Source organism: Saccopteryx leptura, chromosome 3 (assembly GCF_036850995.1).
Source record: "Saccopteryx leptura isolate mSacLep1 chromosome 3, mSacLep1_pri_phased_curated, whole genome shotgun sequence".
NCBI classification, from domain to species: Eukaryota; Metazoa; Chordata; class Mammalia; order Chiroptera; family Emballonuridae; genus Saccopteryx; species Saccopteryx leptura.
This window is the reverse complement of record NC_089505.1, coordinates 279,798,359-279,815,840: the sequence shown is the minus strand read 5'-3', so window position 1 is coordinate 279,815,840 and position 17,482 is coordinate 279,798,359. Positions and strand designations below refer to the sequence as shown.

Genomic DNA, 17,482 nt, shown 5'->3' with positions numbered 1-17,482 from the left:
CAACAGTATATAGATGACAATGTACCTCTATTAGATTTAGCTAGGTTTATATTTATTTCCTGAAAATTATATTGTTTTTTAAACCCATTAATTTTATTTGAAAAAAACAAAAGAGTCCTCATCTCAGGCTCCCTGTTCAACCAACATTAACACCTCTATTATATAATTTGAAATCCCATTTTCCTAGTAAGAGTAATGGCAACTTTTACAGAGATAGGAAAAATAAATTGTAGTATCATGTGCTGTCTACATAACACGGTCTTAATTGCCAAATATACTATTATCAGCACAGGCCTGAGAAAATATAAGGTCTTTAAAACTGCCCAAACATAGCTGTGAACTTATCTTTTATTTCTAAAGATGAAATAAAATTTTTATAAATATAAAAGTTTCATGTACACATAAAGACTAAACAAGGAAATCAGAGTCAGGTAGGAGCCACATTCTAATTTGAAATAAGTATTGCCTCATCACCATCACATCAGAAAGCACTTGGTAAACACATATACTTAATCAAAGGCACCTGTTTTTTCTCTCCTTACCCTTCTGATATTCACTGAAGAAAGAACTGTCAACTTTCTCAAAGAAGACTCTGCGTCCAAGAAAGGGACATGTCTAAATCACAAATTTTCTCAATCCCTAGCATTTTTCTTTAATATCCTTTGTTTCCACCTCCTTCTTTTTAGAAATGTCTGTCCACAGTGGTGAAGAATGCAAGCAGAGGATACTGGTCTGGGTGTCATCTCTGACCCAACCACTCACTGGTGGTCCATATGTAACCTCTCTCAGCCTGGGTTTCTTCTGTGAAATGGAGACGTATGTCTGTCTCAGGGTTGTTGTCAGAAATGAGATGTTTGTTATAAAAAGCTTGACCCACTGAAAACATTTAATAAATGCTAAAATAAAACTCTGAAAATAGCTTATATATTCAGGATAAATTAGCAGTAATTTGTTGACCTGAGTGTTTAACCATTAGTGTTATTATTTCAGCGTAATTGAGTGGTAAGAACATGGACCTTAGAATCATAAATCTGCTACTTATTAGTTCAGTAACTCTAGGCAAGCTACTTATCTTCTCTAAGCTTACTTCCTCAGGGAAAAATGAGATAATATTATCTACCTTATGGCAGTGATTTTTCAAAACTATGTTCCTAATCCTGAAAGTTCAAAGAAAACAGCAAAGTGAAAGTCCATAAGGACAAGTGAATGGTTTTCCAGGCCAAAGGAATTCTACTTCTATCTTTTTTTTATTTATTTATTCATTTTAGAGAGGTGAGAGAGAGGAAGAGAGAGAAATGAGGGGAGGAGCAGGAAGCATCAACTCCCATATGTGTCTTGACCAGGCAAACCCAGGGTTTCGAACCGGCGACCTCAGCGTTTCCAGGATAATGCTTTATCCACTGCGCCACCACAGGTCAGGCAATTGGTTGCTTCTTTTAATACTTTTTATTTATTCATTTTAGAAAGGAGAGAGAGAGGAAGAGAGAGAAATGAAGGGAGGAGTAGGAAGCATCAACTCCCATATGTGCCTTGACCAGGCAAACACAGGGTTCTGAACCAGCGACCTCAGCATTTCCAGGTCAATGCTTTATCCACTGCGCCACCACAGGTCAGGCTTATTCTACTTCTATCTTTATCTTCATGTGGCCCCAAGTAAAATTTCATTTAGAAATATTTTCTCTGTTCAGAATTTCAAAAAATGCTACAAGCTACAGGTTTGTTGTAGAGATTAAATAATACATGTAAAAAGCAGAGTTCCAGGTCTTCCATAATTTGCAAGAATTTAGTGCCTAGGATTGATGATGATGATGATGATTTTTACTACAAAATTTCTTTAAATGATTGAAAAATTTTTTTAGATTAAAAAATAAATGTAAAAAGGAACATCTAAAAAAAATTCTTTAAGCAACATGATGATCACATTCAGGAAATTGAAAGAAAGTAATGATCTGTCTAGTTTCTCTAATTTAAGATGAACTTACCTTGTAGTTCAGGGCCAACAGTAGTGATTATAGCACCCAAGCATCTACCCAAACACTGATGAACTTCCGTATGGGAGGGTGGAACTGTCAACAGCAAGGTAAGAACTAGAGACAATGTAGGTTCCACATACCCACGATACATTGGGCCACTCGAATCCACTATCAAAGCCAGTGAATGCAGAGACCAAGTCTGGAATAAAATAAAATTTTATTTCAGTTGTAAAAAATAGAGTATACTAAATTCATTTTTAAGGTAAATTTTAGTAAATACTATCATCTTAGTTTTTAACTAATTATCTAGAAATACTAATAACAATATTCCTTAAGATATAAAAGGTAGCACGTAAGTTACCAACAGCTAATAACCAAAGCAACTGATAACAAATGCTATGTTTAAAACTTCTCTGCAGTGTGGCTTTGAGTGTCAGAAAAAAAATTTTAATGATGAAAAAAAATTTTAATGATGAACTATTTTTCTTCTACAATGTGTATATATTTTACACTTTTTTTGTGACAGAGACAGAGAGAGGGACAGATAGAGACAGACAGAGAAGAAGGGAGAGAGATGAAAAGCATCAGTTCTTTGTTGCAGCACCTTAGTTGTTCATTGATTGCTTTCTCATATGTGCCTTGATGGGGGGGGGGGAGGCGCTAGAGTAGACCAAGTAACCCCTTGCTCAAGCCAGCGACCTTGGGCTCAAGCTGGTGAGCCTTGATCAAACCAGATGAGCCTGAGCTCAACCTGGGCAACCTTAGGGTTTCGAACCTGGGTCCTCTGCATCCCAGTCCGACGCGCTATCCACTGCGCCATGCCTGGTCAGGAGTATTTTATACTTCTAAAAGACAATGACCTATGTAATAAATGCTTGATTAAGTGATGCTTATGGACAGTATCTTTATTATCTGTATTGCTAGCATTTTGTTAAGAAACTTGCCTGAAATAAAACAGTGATCATGGCAATATTCTGTCTTCAGATATATGTCTGGAACCATTATAGGTACACAGAGTTCTTCAAGTGCACGGAGCCAGTTCATGCCCCTATTTATGTTTCTAAGTACAAAGTAATCTAATCGCCTAATGATAGTTACAAAACTAACCCCAGGGCAATATACTATTATCAGCACAAGCCTGAGAAAATACAAGGTCCTTAAAACTGCCCAAACATAGCTGTGAACTTATCTTTTATTTCTACTGTCAGCAGTGCTAAAGGAGAGCTCGACCGCTTGACCAGATGGTGGTGCAGTGGATAGAGAGTCAGCCTGGGACACTGAAGAATCAGGTTCAAAACCCCGAGGTGGTGGCTTGAGCACAGGCTCACCAGCTTGAGCATGGAATCACAGACATAACCCCATGGTGGCTGGCTTGAGCCCAAAGGTCACTGGCTTGAAACCCAAGGTCACGGGCTTGAGCCCAGAGTAACTAGCTTGAGCAAGGGGTCACAGGCTAGGCTGGAGTCCCTGGTCAAGGCACATATGAGAAAGTCATCAATGAACAACTAAAGTGCCACAGCTACGAGTTGATGCTTCTCATCTCTTGCCCTTTCTATCTGTCTCTCTCTCTCTCTCTCTTTCTCTCTTGGTAAGAAAAAAAGAAAAAGTTCATACTAACTAAAACAAAAAGAATATTCTAGAAATATTTTTTAAAACCCACCCAATTTTATATTAAAAATTTATTTGAAAATTGGAAAAAAAGAAAGAATAGTTACTGCTAAAATCAAGCTACTATTATCCTCTGATGTATTAGAAAACAGAAATACTGAAACATTTATGAATAACAAAGGAAAGAACAGTGTGCCAGGAATAGTATAACCAACTAAAACATAATCCAAGTATGAAAACAACAGAAGCTACCTTTTAGTTATACAAGGATTCCAAAAGCAAACCGTTCAAGACCCTTCCTAAAATAATTATTGCTAGAGGAAGTGTTCCTAAGAACAAAGATCTCAAGATAAGAGTTAAGGATACAAAAAAGAAAATATCAAATAGTAAGTCTACAATAATTATAAACACATGTAACAATAATGCAATTGTAAAGTATGGTTTTTGAGTTAGGATTCTCAACACAGAAGAAACAGTAGGGGAAACTTAAGAATAACTACTACTACTAAAAAAAAAAAGAATAACTACTGTACTATTCTGTGAAGATATAAATTGAAATATTACCTTTGGGGGAATGAAACTGATCCAAATTATAGTAAAATGTCCTGTCATAAAAAACCATGTAGGGAGGTCACTTAGAGGAGTTTGGTATTGACAAATTAAAGCAAAAGAGGGGGGTAAGAAAATGTGAAGATCAAAGAAGAAAGAAAAGTAGTAGCTATTCTTTGACACACACAAAAAAGCAGTAACGTCTTGGATAAAATAATTTCATAATTTTTTTTTCTCCCAAACTAGTATAAAAAGACATAAAAAAAGCAGTGGAGCATCTCTTGAGGAATAAGATTACTTGATTTTTTTTTTTTTTTTTTCCTGAAGCTGGAAACGGGGAGAGACAGTCAGACAGACTCCTGCATGCGCCCAACCGGGATCCACCCGGCACGCCCACCAGGGGCGATGCTCTGCCCACCAGGGGGCGATGCTCTGCCCACCAGGGGGCGATGCTCTGCCCCTCCGGGGCATCGCTCTGTTGCGCCAGAGCCACTCTAGCGCCTAGGGCAGAGGCCAAGGAGCTATCCCCAGCGCCTGGGCCATCTTTGCTCCAAAGAAGCCTGGGGGAGGGGAAGAGAGAGACAGAGAGGAAGGAGGGGGGGGGGGGTGGAGAAGCAAATGGGCGCTTCTCCTATGTGCCCTGGCCGGTAATCGAACCCGGGTCCCCCGCACGCCAGGCCGACGCTCTACTGCTGAGCCAACCGGCCAGGGCCAAGATTACTTGATTTTTATTTTAATGCTTTTAGGAACTCTGTGCTTTATATAAAGGAAAGCTTTACAAAGAAGTCAGACAAACTAAACTTGTTTACTAGAAGCCTTTTTATTTAATCCTGAAGGAACTCATCCAACAAACTAATGGCAAGTAGTAATGGAAATTAAACTTGTGAGTCCCAATATGAGGTTGGGGAGTTAGATGCTATTGCATTCACAGATTAGTATTTTTGCATGCTTCAATGTGAAGTGGTAAATAAAGAATGTAGTACATTTTTACATATAGGAAGCTCTTGACTCTCAATGTAGTTATTTCTATTTGTATTTAAGGAGAAACAAACAAAAAAATTCAGAGTATACCTGAAAATTCAATCAGTGACCCTGGACTAGAAGATGGGAGAGAAAGAGGTTGGTCAATAATAAAAATTGATAAATCTAACAAAGGTAAAAAAATGCAAAAACAAGGAAATAAGCAAAGGATAATAAATAATTAAAAGAAAATATGCTTCAAGGAATATACATGAAATGGGTTAAATTCCCAGAATAAGACAGATTTAAGATTAGTTTAAAAAACAAAATCCTTGTTATATAATACTAAAAATAAACCATAGAACAAAATGACAAAGACCCTCACACATTTTTTCCTACCAACCTAGCAGAATCATTACAATTTTGTATAGCAAATAATTTTCCTAAAAATATTATTTAAATATTTCATAATAAAAAATTAATATTACACCTGGACTTCAGAGGATGTCCCATCTTGTGCTAGAGCCAATAAAATGCTGACACTGGTCTTTAGATGTTGTCCTGATCCAATACCACCAACATAACGATGCAAACAGCCCAAAGCCAATGAATGCCCAGTTCTGGATACAACATCTCGAGCTGATTTCAACCTGGAAAAAATAAGTATTCTTAAGAGATTTCTTTTTTATTTCCCTATGGCAATAACAAGCTCATAAGCCACATGATAAAAGGGAATTATTCGGGAAATCACAAAGACTACAATCATGATTACTTCTTTCACCACTCCCAAACAAGAGTTATTTAATTTAAAATGGTTGGCTTAGCCTGACCAGGCAGTGACGCAGTGGACAGAGCATCGGACTGGGATGCAGAGGACTCCAGATTAGAAACCCTGAGGTCACTGGCTTGAGTGCGGGCTCATCAACTTGAGTGCAGGCTCACCAACTTGAGCATAGGACCATAGACATGACCCCATGGTCAATGGCTTGAGCCCAAAGGTCGCTGGCTTGAAGCCCAAGGTCGCTGGCTTGAGCCCAAAGTCACTCAGTCTGCTGTAGCTCTGTGGTCAAGGCACATATGAGAAAGCAATCAGTGAACAACTAAAGAGCCATAACTAAGAATTGATGTTTCTCATCTCTCTCCCTTCCTGTCTGTCTATCCCTAGCTCTGTCTCTGTCACTAAATAAATAAATAAATAAATAAATAAATAAATAAATAAATAAATATGGTTGGCTTATTCTTGTGTATTGTGAAGAAGGGGGTCTGGTTTCATTAAAGTGGTACATTTCACTGAAAAGAAAATGTAAAGAGGTACCACAAAATCTCAGAACCACTGCCTCCCCCATCTCCCTCTCTGGTTAATGATTAGGATGTGTTTGATATAATTAGTACTCAAAATACAGTAATAGTTAAAAATGCTTAATTTATCTAACTCAAGTATTGGTTCTTGACCACTCTTGATTTCAACTTCTCTACTTAACAACCAACAGTCACTAATAATTGCATGTTACCATCTTAATCATACTTATTTGGAATCAGATCACTCTTTTTAATTAATATTAAAGGAAATCCTTAACACCGAATGTTAACTTTATCCTCCATATCAGGGATAATTGAAGAGATGATACATTTAGCAGCAGTTAGAAAAATAATGACTTATTTTAAAAAGTGAATAATTAACAGAAAGAATAATGGAGGGGGGTTGAGATAAAAGGATTTTAGAGCAGAGTACATATAACTGAGAGAAGCCCTATTAACAATCTTCTTGATTCCCTTATGTAATATTCAAAAGCGGAAACCAAAGCCCTCACCACACTGAAAGTACCTACCATATTACAACTTAGCCAGATTCTAGAGTTTAATCAATTGTTGAAATAAAAATTCAGGCCATTATGAAAAAAAGCACAAAATATTGTCACATGCTATACCATTTGGAAAACACACAGTCCAGTTAATCAATACTGATTACTAAAAAGACATCTTTGCCTATATGAAAAACTGACTTGTTTGTAAAGAGACCCACTTACTTGTCAAAGCTATATTGGGCCATTCTAGCAATAAAAGATGCTTCTCCAACCACCTGAGCCATTCTTCCAAGAGCTTCCCCTGCTGCACATCGTAAGATGGGATTTGGGTTGTCAAGAGCGCCCATAACCAGTGTCAGAGCGGATTTACGTACTTCTTCAGGTCCTAAAGTACTTTTGTTTTCAGCCAGGCCCTACAGTTATTATTTTTTTTAAAGGCAAGTCAAAATTCACATTAAATAACAGAAAAAAAATGTGCCACAATCTTTGTAAATATACATATATCTTAATATACATATTACTTTCTTAAGTCATCTTTTACAGGCATATACTATGACTAGAATCATCACCTGTTAAATTGATGGCAATCACTTTCCTAAACATGATTCAGAACATGATACATAACATAGTAATAGTTCAATTGACCCTAAAACCAACAATCCTTAGGAATGTCTCTATCCAAAGACTAATAATTAAAAATTGTTCTTATATATAAAGAACACTGTATTAGTAAGTCAGCTGTTATTCAACTGACTGAAATTTATCATCATAACTTTATGGATGGCTTGAGAAGTATGAAACTTTGATTCATTCATATAAAAATTCCAGAGAAGATAATTATGTCACAAAGAATATATCCAATATATACCTACAGGCTAAAATGAGATAACAATAATCAGTAACTGAATGTTGATATAATTTGTTCACCATTCTAACTGTTAATACCTCTGCTCTAGCTATACCTACTGTCCTGGAACTTCATTTACTCATTTGAGACCAAAACTCCAAGTACCGGTGCTTGAGGAAAACGTTCACTACAGCAGAGGCATTAGTACGCATACCCATGAGAAAAGTACACTGTACAGCAATTTTACAGTTGGTTCACTAGCTTTCCAACCACTGAGGAAGACCATGGCCACCCCACTTCCTTTTTTAAAAAAACTCTGATGTTGGTGTTGGTCGGTGGTCTCTAAATAAGTAATATACTAATAGTTATGTAAAAGCTACAAACCTACATTTCTATCAATGCCTATATACCCCTTCCCTGATGTTTACAAAACATGATTTAATTCATGCCTATTTAAATACTTGAACTTGTTGCCATTTTACTTTAAAACAGTACACCTTACAATAAATTTAGGGCTGAATAATATAAAAAGTTTTCAAATACATCACGAGAGGCTGCAGGCTGCATAGTAGCACATGAACTCTGAGAGAGGCAAAATAGTTATTATTTCACTTTATACGTGTAGGAACTGAGATTCAAAAAGGTTAAAAAAAACTGCACAAGATTTAAACCAAGTGAGTAGCAAAACCAGAACACAATCTCTAAACGCAGAATTCTTTCAACTGTATAATATGGCCTCTCCTGATTTATGGTCAAAACCACAAATCAAATTTAAGCTTTATCTCATTAACCTTCTATAAAATATCAGATTTCATTAGTCAGACATTTTTGAAAATTCTGAAAGAACTACTGGCGTTTGTAAAACATCTGTGGGCTCAAATTGAAAGATTATCATTACTAAAATATAAAATATTTAATTACAATGAGCTGAATAAAATTTCTAGTAATTTAAACATAAAAACACAGGTATCCAATGATATACATTTAAACATCATAATAGTCTAGATATGCCTGCCTTGTTAAGGAATTAATTAAAATCTTAGTTCAAAATATTTCATATGTTTTAAAAGTAAATACCTTTAAGGCACTAAGAACAGCAGTAAAAATATTAAGCTGCACAGCCTGTTGGCGGACACCTTTGGCTTGTTTAACACATTCAGCAAAGTGATCCAACATCTGCAGTCTATAAAAGTAGAATGAAGATCCCGTTAACAAAACTTTTAATTCAAATATGGCTCAAAAATTAGAGGTAAGAAGAGTAGGAGCTAATTGTTCAACAAATAATGCCTCAAGTTATTTCATTTCTAGCTCATTCCCCCAGCTGGTCCAAACCAGATGTTCTCCTCCTGAATTAATCTATGGACACATGGTTGTCAACTAGAACAAGAAAAGAGATAGAATATTATGTTTCAATTAGGAAAATAAGGTCATAATTTCAGTGGCCTTTATCATTAACACCAGCATCCAACAAAGTTTCTGGCATATAGAAAGTGCTCAAGGTTTTCTTGAATAGAATAACAATCATTAATTATACATCTGTGTGGAAGACTTTTAAGTTGGAAATAAAAGATTGTGGCAATAATCTTTTAAAAACATTCTCAAATAGAAGAAAACAGTACCTCATGTCCTATCCTTGAAAATTCATAGGCACCTTTTTTAAAAGATGTACTTTGGTCAATTTTTTTTAAATGTAAAAAACAGTCATTAGAGAGTCTTCTGATAAAAGAGAATGAGATCACTTCAGATTCTTCTAAAAAGAAATGGGTTTGGGCAAAGACACCTAGGGAAGTTGGATTTAGTCCTAAAGTAACTATGACCTAAAGTAGGAAATCAAAATTGCCCTAAGGTCACTAGAAAGATTTAAGATTAATTTACTACAGGACATGGGTCTCAGGTCATTGCTTCCAGTACATAGATTAAGAAGACACACAGGGTATCCAACATTATTGTTAAGCATCAAATGCATAACTTTTTTTAAAAGCTTATTAAAAACGTTTTTCTTACAAAATACTCATTTAATATAAATTGAAAGCTATTAACAAAAAGTCATTACCCAGAAATAATCAGTTACCCTTGGGTACATTCATTTTCTTCTAAGTCTTTTTCTTATGTATACACACATGTACTTGTATGCACATGTACATTTGTATGTATTTCACAATACCAAACTTGCCCTTTATTTTTTAAATATTGCATAATGAGCATTTTCTGATATCAAAATATCATCTCTGTAAAAAAGTATTTCATGGCCTTGGCCAGTTGGCTTAGTGGTAGAGCATCAGCCCTGCGTTGGAAATCCCAGGTTCGATTCCCAGTCAGGGCACACAGGAGAAGCGCCCACCTGCTTCTCCACCTCTCCCCCTCTCCTTCCTTTATGTCTCTCTCTTCCCCTCCCGCAGCCAAGGCTCCCACTGGAGCAAAGTTGGCCTGGGCACTGAGGATGGCTCCATGGCCTCTGCCTCAGGCGCTACAATGCTTCCTGTTGCAACGCCCCAGATGGGCAGAGCATCGGCCCCTAGGGGGCATGCCAGGTGGATCCCGGTCAGGCACTTGCAGGAGTTTGTCTTTCTGCTTCCCCACTTCTTACTTCAAAAAAAAAAAAAAAGGTATTTCAGCCTGTAAACCTGCCATAATGTATTCCTCATTCCTCCACCACTGATATTTGTTACTTATTATAATTTAATAGAATTTATTTATGTACATATCTCCTTGTTCCACAAAGGTGATTGACTAAAATTAAGATATTCCTGGGATCTAATTATTGCTCTTATAGCTAGCTGCATTACTTCAGGCAAATCATAAAGTCTTAGACCTGGATTTCCTTAGATTTACAACAGGAACCTTAAAGCAGATACTTCATAAGATTTCTTCACATTTAATGTTCTTTTTTTAAAATTTGTATCTTTTTTTTTTATTATTATTATTTATGTATTCATTTTAGAGAGAAGAGAGACAGAGAGAGAGAAGGGGGGAGGAGCAGAAAGCATCAACTCCCATATATGCCTTGACCGGGCAAGCCCAGGGCCTTGAACCGGTGACCTCAGCATTCCAGATCGACGCCTGATCCACTGTGCCACCACAGGTCAGGCACATTTAATGTTCTTTAACATTTATATGACAAGCAAATGTTCTTTAAGATATCTGTGTAAAGGCCTAACCTGTGGTGGCGCAGTGGATAAAGCGTCGACCTGGAAATGCTGAGGTCGCCGGTTCAAAACCCTGGGCTTGCCTGGTCAAGGCACATATGGGAGTTGATGCTTCCAGCTCCTCCCCTCTCCTCTTTCTCCCTCTCTGTCTCTCTCTCTCTCCCTCTCTCCTCTCTAAAAATGAATAAAAAAAAAAAAAAAAAAAAGATATCTGTGTAAAATGGTATTTCATATTTAAAAATTTCTACTGAAATTAAAAAGCAATTAACCAAGTAACCTACACATTTAAAAATATAACATTTGTGTAATCTCTTACATATTATGTTTTTAAGGCGTATTTTATAAAATAAGTTATCTGTGAAAACCTTGCATTAATTCATTTTCCGTCTTCTTTTTGGAAAAATGACCATATATATTTTTTTAAATGCCTAATAAATTTAGGGATAGCATCTGTGGACGTAGCTTAAAGCTAACTAAAAAGGTCCTATTAGAAAAAGAACCAGTTACCTTAGTCTCCTAAGTCCTTAGACTTGGATCATCTGACTGACAAATGTAATTGGGGAGCAGTTCTTCAGTAACAAAAACAAGACTTATCAAGTTGATGTCCCTAATTAAAGAACGCTATAGTCAAAGCCTACTTATAAAATGGCAAACAAACTTGTATTATAACAGATACCAGATACTAGTCCACAGGGCCAAATCTTTAAAAAAGTTTCAAATTATGTAGAATTTTTTGCATGAAATTTTTTTATCATGTATGTGACCTTCTTTTATTAAATGTATAAAGCTTATTGTTCAAGTAGTAATATACCTTATTGTAGAGCTAATTGGGGTGGAAAAATCTACCATGTGGATATTGTTTATATTTAACTAACCGGTGTTTATAAGAAACATGAGGAAACACTACACCAAAAAGAGCCACGGAAGCATCAATGACAGAAACTCCAAGAGGGAGGGGACCAGGCACAGCTTCGCCAGCAGGTATCCGTAAGTAAATGGAGGACGGGTCATGCTCCAGAGCCCCACTCCCAGACGCACTGTTTGGCTGCAGCTGCAAAATAACAACAGAAAGATCATACAAAATCTACTTTAGGAAATTCACGTACTAAAAATTGGGCGTGAAGAATAGAACAGGTGAGGAAGGAGAAAACAAACAAACAAAAAAAAACCCAGAACGACTGAATCTAAAAAATTTTAGACAGATAAAAATGTAATTTGGCCATTAAAAAAAGCCAACAATAACACCTTATGTAATTTTAAGAAAATGATTGTCCATTCTAAAACAGTATTATGTTAGCCATCTTTAAATGTGTAAGCAAAGTAATATCAGAAAAAACTTAAACCCACCAATATTTATTTAAAAGAGGCTTTAGTAACTCTTTTTTAAAAGTACATAAGAGGTAACGTATTCAGTGGCCAAAAGGTTCTAAATGCTCAACCTACTAACACCCATTCCTCTCCAAAAAGCCAGCTGAAAGTGGTATTTGCCACAGACACCACTGGGTATCTAAATACAAAGAATACTGAATAAAGAGAATTAGCCAGATTCTAACTATTGCTATTTACCTGTTTTCACTATTTATCCATCAGCAGGAAGCCATCTTTATTTATTTTTTAAATTTCTTTTACAGAGAGAGAGAGTCAGAGAGAGGGATAGATAGGGACAGACAGGCAGGAACGAAGAGAGATGAGAAGCATCAATCATCATTTTTTTGTTGCAATACCTTAGTTGTTCACTGATTGCTTTCTCATTATGTGCCTTGACCGCGGGCCTTCGGCAGACCAAGTGACCCCTTGCTCAAGCCAGTGACCTTGGGTCCAAGCTGGTGAGCTTTGCTCAAACCAGATGAGCCCGCACTCAAGCTGGCAACCTCAGGGTCTCGAACCTGGGTCCTACGCATCCCAGTCCGATGCTCTATCTACTGTGCCACCGCCTGGTCAGGCAGGAAGCCATCTTTAAAAGTCTAAGAAAGCTCAATGAAAATTAAACCTTGGTCTACTACATTTCCTTTTTAAAAAATAATATGTAATAGTATCATGGTTTTCAATTAAGCAAGTATTTCAGTTCCCTGCATGGTTTATTTACTACCTGGTCTTCAATTGACTTATGATCAGTTTCTTGAAGCCAGGAGCCAAGAAGAACACTGTCATCATAATGACAGAGGGACCTGAGAAGGGAAGTGGTTGTATTGGCTGAATTGTCTGTCAAAGTGAATTCTGCCACCAGTTCTCTAAGAAGTGCGTTGAAAGATCCTAAAAAACAGAACTTCAGATCAGATTAAGAAGAATAATTTTTATGTAAATTACAATCAGTGTCCACAAAGAGCAGCAACAAGTTCAACAGAAATAAAATAATTGAGTTATTTCCTATGAAAATGTATATTAAATATTTCATTGCTGTTTAATATATAATAAGGGCACTTCATTTTTTACTGTTGTATTGTGCCTTTTAGCCCAATTATTTAAAGTAACCAAAAACCTGAAATAAAATAAAAATTATTTGTTTTAAATATATTAAATAGGACATGATTATCATTTTATTAATTACCTAATGATATACAAACACTGAACCAGAGCATATCAAAATTCTTGGGCATGGTTGATCTGGAAACAAATCAATGACTTATTTTAACATTAACATTTATATAATACTTATATTTAATTTCTGCAAAGTTCATTACTCTTCTACCTCCAGGTTCCTAAATTATTGGCTATATTTAATGCATATAAAGCAGTTTAGGATAGTTATTAAAAGCACAGACTTTAAAGATGAACCAGCTGGATTTAAATCTAATCTCTCACTTACTAGCTTTCAGACTTGGGCAAGTTCCATTATCTATCTGTACCCAATTCTTCATTTATTAAATACAGCTCATCACCTCATAAGGTCAGAGTCAAAGATGTTAATACATATAAAGGGTTTAGAAGGGCCAGGTCCTTGCCAGACAGCTCAGTTGATTAGACTGATTTTCAACCTTTATTTCTCATGCACTCGTAAACTAATTACTAAAGAAAAAGGGGGGCCCTGGCCGGTTGGCTCAGTGGTAGAGCGTCGGCCTGGCGTGCAGAAGTCCCGGGTTCAATTCCCGGTCAGGGCACACAGGAGAAGCGCCCATCTGCTTCTCCACCCCTCCCTCTCTCCTTCCTCTCTGTCTCTCTCTTCCCCTCCACAGCGAGGCTCCATTGGAGCAAAGATGGCCCGGGCGCTGGGGATGGCTCCTTGGCCTCTGCCCCAGGTGCTGGAGTGGCTCTGGTCGCAACAGAGCGACGCCCCAGAGGGGCAGAGCGTCGCCCCCTGGTGGGCGTGCCGGGTGGATCTGGGTCGGGCGCATGCGGGAGTCTGTCTGACTGTCTCTCCCCGTTTCTGGCTTCAGAAAAATACAAAAAAAAAAAAAAAAAAAAAAAAAGAAGAAGAAAAGAAAAAGGGGCCCTGATCTCTTCTTCTTTAGTAACTAATTAATTTGTGCCATGAGATGAAAATGGTTGTATTTAGTCAGGGGCACTGACCTTAGTAATTAGTGTGTGTTTGTGCCATGAAAAAAAAAGGTTGAAAATATGCAAAGGTTGCTAGTTTGATCCCCGATCAGGGCATAAATAGAAAGAGATTGATACTTCCCTCTTTCTCTCTCATATCAGTAAATAAAATTTTTTTTAAAGAAAAAAAAGAAAGGGGCCTGGAACACAGTAAGTGCTATGTTCACAGCACAGGGAAGGAAAATGGCTGCCTCCCTTTTCAGAGCGAGTCAGTTGGAGAGCCGCGGTGAAAGCTCTGTAATAGTGTTAAGAACTGAAAAGGCACATTGAAACTCTTCTATCAGTATCGTAAATTTTATTTACCTTCATAAGTTTTTGGAGGTAATAAAGCCAAGATATCGTAAAGTCTTAAACGGACCATTGCGGCACTGGCTTTCAGGTGAGCTCCATGAGCTTTAATTACAGATGGAATGCTGAAATACCAAAAACATGGTTAGTTATCACCTGGTTAGGATAAGTATTACTTATAACCATTTTTTTCAGCGATGTATCAATGTAATGACAAATTGACAATACTTCGTTAAGTATTATAATTTCATTTTAATTCACTTTGTGACCTTTACTAGTAACAGAAACACTATAAAGTACAATTTTATCTCAATACATATCATTACTGCATTTTTAATTTATTTTTTTTCTTTTTATTGAATTTATTGGGGTAACACTGGTTAACAAAAATATACAGGTTTCAGGTGCAAAATTCTACAACACATCTCTGTACACCGTATTGTGTGTTCACCACCCCAAGCCAAGTCTCTATGTTACCATTTAACTCTCCCATACCCTCTCTCACTTAAAAAAAGTCACTTGATAAAAATAAAATTTTATGTTTCCTATATGATACTAGAGGGAAATACAAACTATAACCATTTATCAATATATAAAATTTGATAGTGTTTGTCCTAATTGCTTACTTACTGTGACATCATAGTCATGGCACATTCAATAGGGGTCATCAATTTTCTAATCACATCTTCTGTTAGGAGTTCAGGACAGTGGGCAACAAAACTTCTCATTGCTAGATAAAAATTGTAAAAGGACAAATTTGGAGCAGTCTTTGTGAGGATGAATAAATTATAAAAGGGATCTACAATTCTTATTATAAAATATAAGGTTCTAAAACCAGGACAAATAGAAAGAAGAACCAATTGCAACTGTAGAGAGAAGTCATTAGGAAAGGCTAGAAGAAGGGTGGGCAGCAGAAATGGAGGGAGGAAAGCTGTCTGTTAGGGAGACTTCCATGAGTAGGAATTTAGAGATCTATCACACTACATGAACCTAAATGACTACAAAGCAAGCAGTCTCAAGACAGAACCAAGAGCGGACACAATGGCCCAGTGAAAAGGAGTACTTTTATTGTCTCTTTAGCAATAGAGCTAAGACTAAAACAGCTCTTAGAGGTGCAGGAACAAACTGCCACCTTGCCCTGCCACTCTTATGGTTACAATTGACTCCCATGGTTCAAAAAAGAAGCACTGTTCACCCTAAGATAAAGCAAGAAAGAACAGGGTCACCCAGTGAAATTATAGTTCCCAAGTGAAATAAAACTTGAGCCATTCCTGTAAGTTTCTGACTCCTGAACAAAAAATAACTTTATTCATAATTTTTGTAATGCCGATGTCTGAAAAATGTATCAACGTTTGTAGATTTGACAATGATGGGAGGAAATGTCTGTTTGTGCATTATAGAAAGATGAAGTGCAAATTCAATAAACCTGGTAATCCTGAGTTTCTTTTTCCTTTAAATACCCACTGGGTTTTTTACATGGTGATCCAATGCTCCCCTGACAGGTGGAAGAAGACAAAAACTGGGAAGAGGCCTGTGTTTTAGCTCCTAACTCACCCTCCTTCTCAGTCTGTTTCATTTTTATTACATAATTAACAAACTGGTGTAGATGATAAAGTTTCTTTCTAAATCTACAATTAAAAGGTCTACAAACTTTTAATCTATATTCAGCTTATACATAAGTTTATATTATAAACTCATCACTATTTTTAAAAATTTGAGGTCCTGGCCGGTTGTCTCAGTAGTAGAGTGTCAGCCTGGCATGTGGAAGTCCCAGGTTCGATTCCTGGATTCCTGTTCAGGGTACACAGGAGAAGTGACCATCTGCTTCTCCAGCCTTCCCTTTTCTCTCTATCTCCCACCCCCCCTAGTCATAGCTCATTTGAGCAAGTTGACCCTGAGCACTGAGGATGGCACCATGGCCTCACCTCAGGTGCTAAAATAGCTTGGTTGCTGAGCAACAGAGCAACGGCCCCAGATGGGCAGAGCATCGCCCCTAGTGGACTTGCCAGGTGGATCCTGGTCAGGGTGCATGTGGGAATCTGTCATTCTGCCTCCTTGCCTCTCACTTAATAAATAAATATATATATATTTGAAGTAGTTATTTTTCTTCACAAAAATTTTAGTAATAAAATAATATTCCAAAAGTGCATCCCTTTTAGTTATTACCACATAAAGCTCCAGCACGGCCTTCCAATGTAACCTGCCAGGTAAAAGAATCGCCTCGGGCCTTCTCAGCCTCCAACTCCTTCAAAGAACGAGGGAAAACATTTCGCCACAGTAACAACATCTTTGGCAGATGGTAGCGAACGACAGATGGTCCTAACCAAGAAAAGGGGAATGTAAAACCATAAAACCATACATATATACATGTATACATACATTACAATACAAAATTTTTAAAAAGAGCCCCACACAAGCTTTAACAATAGCTAACATTTCACTCTATCTTTACCTCTAATATTAACATTTTCAAAATGTTTCTTATTCGGAAGGTAAAATGTATATCTATTAAAGCATAAAAACATCACCTAATAAGTGCCAATATTTTTAGCATATAAATATAAAACAAATCCATGAAAAGTAGTCTAAAACAAATCACCCAAATATACTCAGAATGGTGAATTACTATCAATGAAAAAATATATCTGGAACACATTTTATGTCTTTTCTATAAATATATGTACATAAACATATATACACACTCCTACACATATACATATTTGATATATAAATTCCTCTTCGGTGGGGGGGCAATTTATATGGTTTAGTTTC

The 17,482-nt window shown here is 36.8% G+C and overlaps 1 protein-coding gene across 5 annotated transcripts in view; it reads right to left on the bottom strand.

The window, feature by feature from the left end:
• The window catches only part of HEATR5B (HEAT repeat containing 5B), an 87,285-nt gene that overhangs the window by 44,824 nt on the left and 24,979 nt on the right, over nucleotides 1-17,482 (bottom strand). For all 5 annotated transcript variants that reach the window (XM_066378512.1, XM_066378510.1, XM_066378511.1 and 2 more), the window contains exons 12-20: nucleotides 16,877-17,029; nucleotides 15,341-15,440; nucleotides 14,726-14,835; nucleotides 12,978-13,141; nucleotides 11,764-11,939; nucleotides 8,820-8,925; nucleotides 7,118-7,308; nucleotides 5,581-5,740; nucleotides 1,983-2,172 (exon numbers count right to left, since the gene is read on the bottom strand). In XM_066378512.1, the coding sequence (XP_066234609.1) occupies nucleotides 1,983-2,172; nucleotides 5,581-5,740; nucleotides 7,118-7,308; nucleotides 8,820-8,925; nucleotides 11,764-11,939; nucleotides 12,978-13,141; nucleotides 14,726-14,835; nucleotides 15,341-15,440; nucleotides 16,877-17,029 (1,350 nt within the window). The remainder of the gene's footprint in view (nucleotides 1-1,982; nucleotides 2,173-5,580; nucleotides 5,741-7,117; nucleotides 7,309-8,819; nucleotides 8,926-11,763; nucleotides 11,940-12,977; nucleotides 13,142-14,725; nucleotides 14,836-15,340; nucleotides 15,441-16,876; nucleotides 17,030-17,482) is intronic.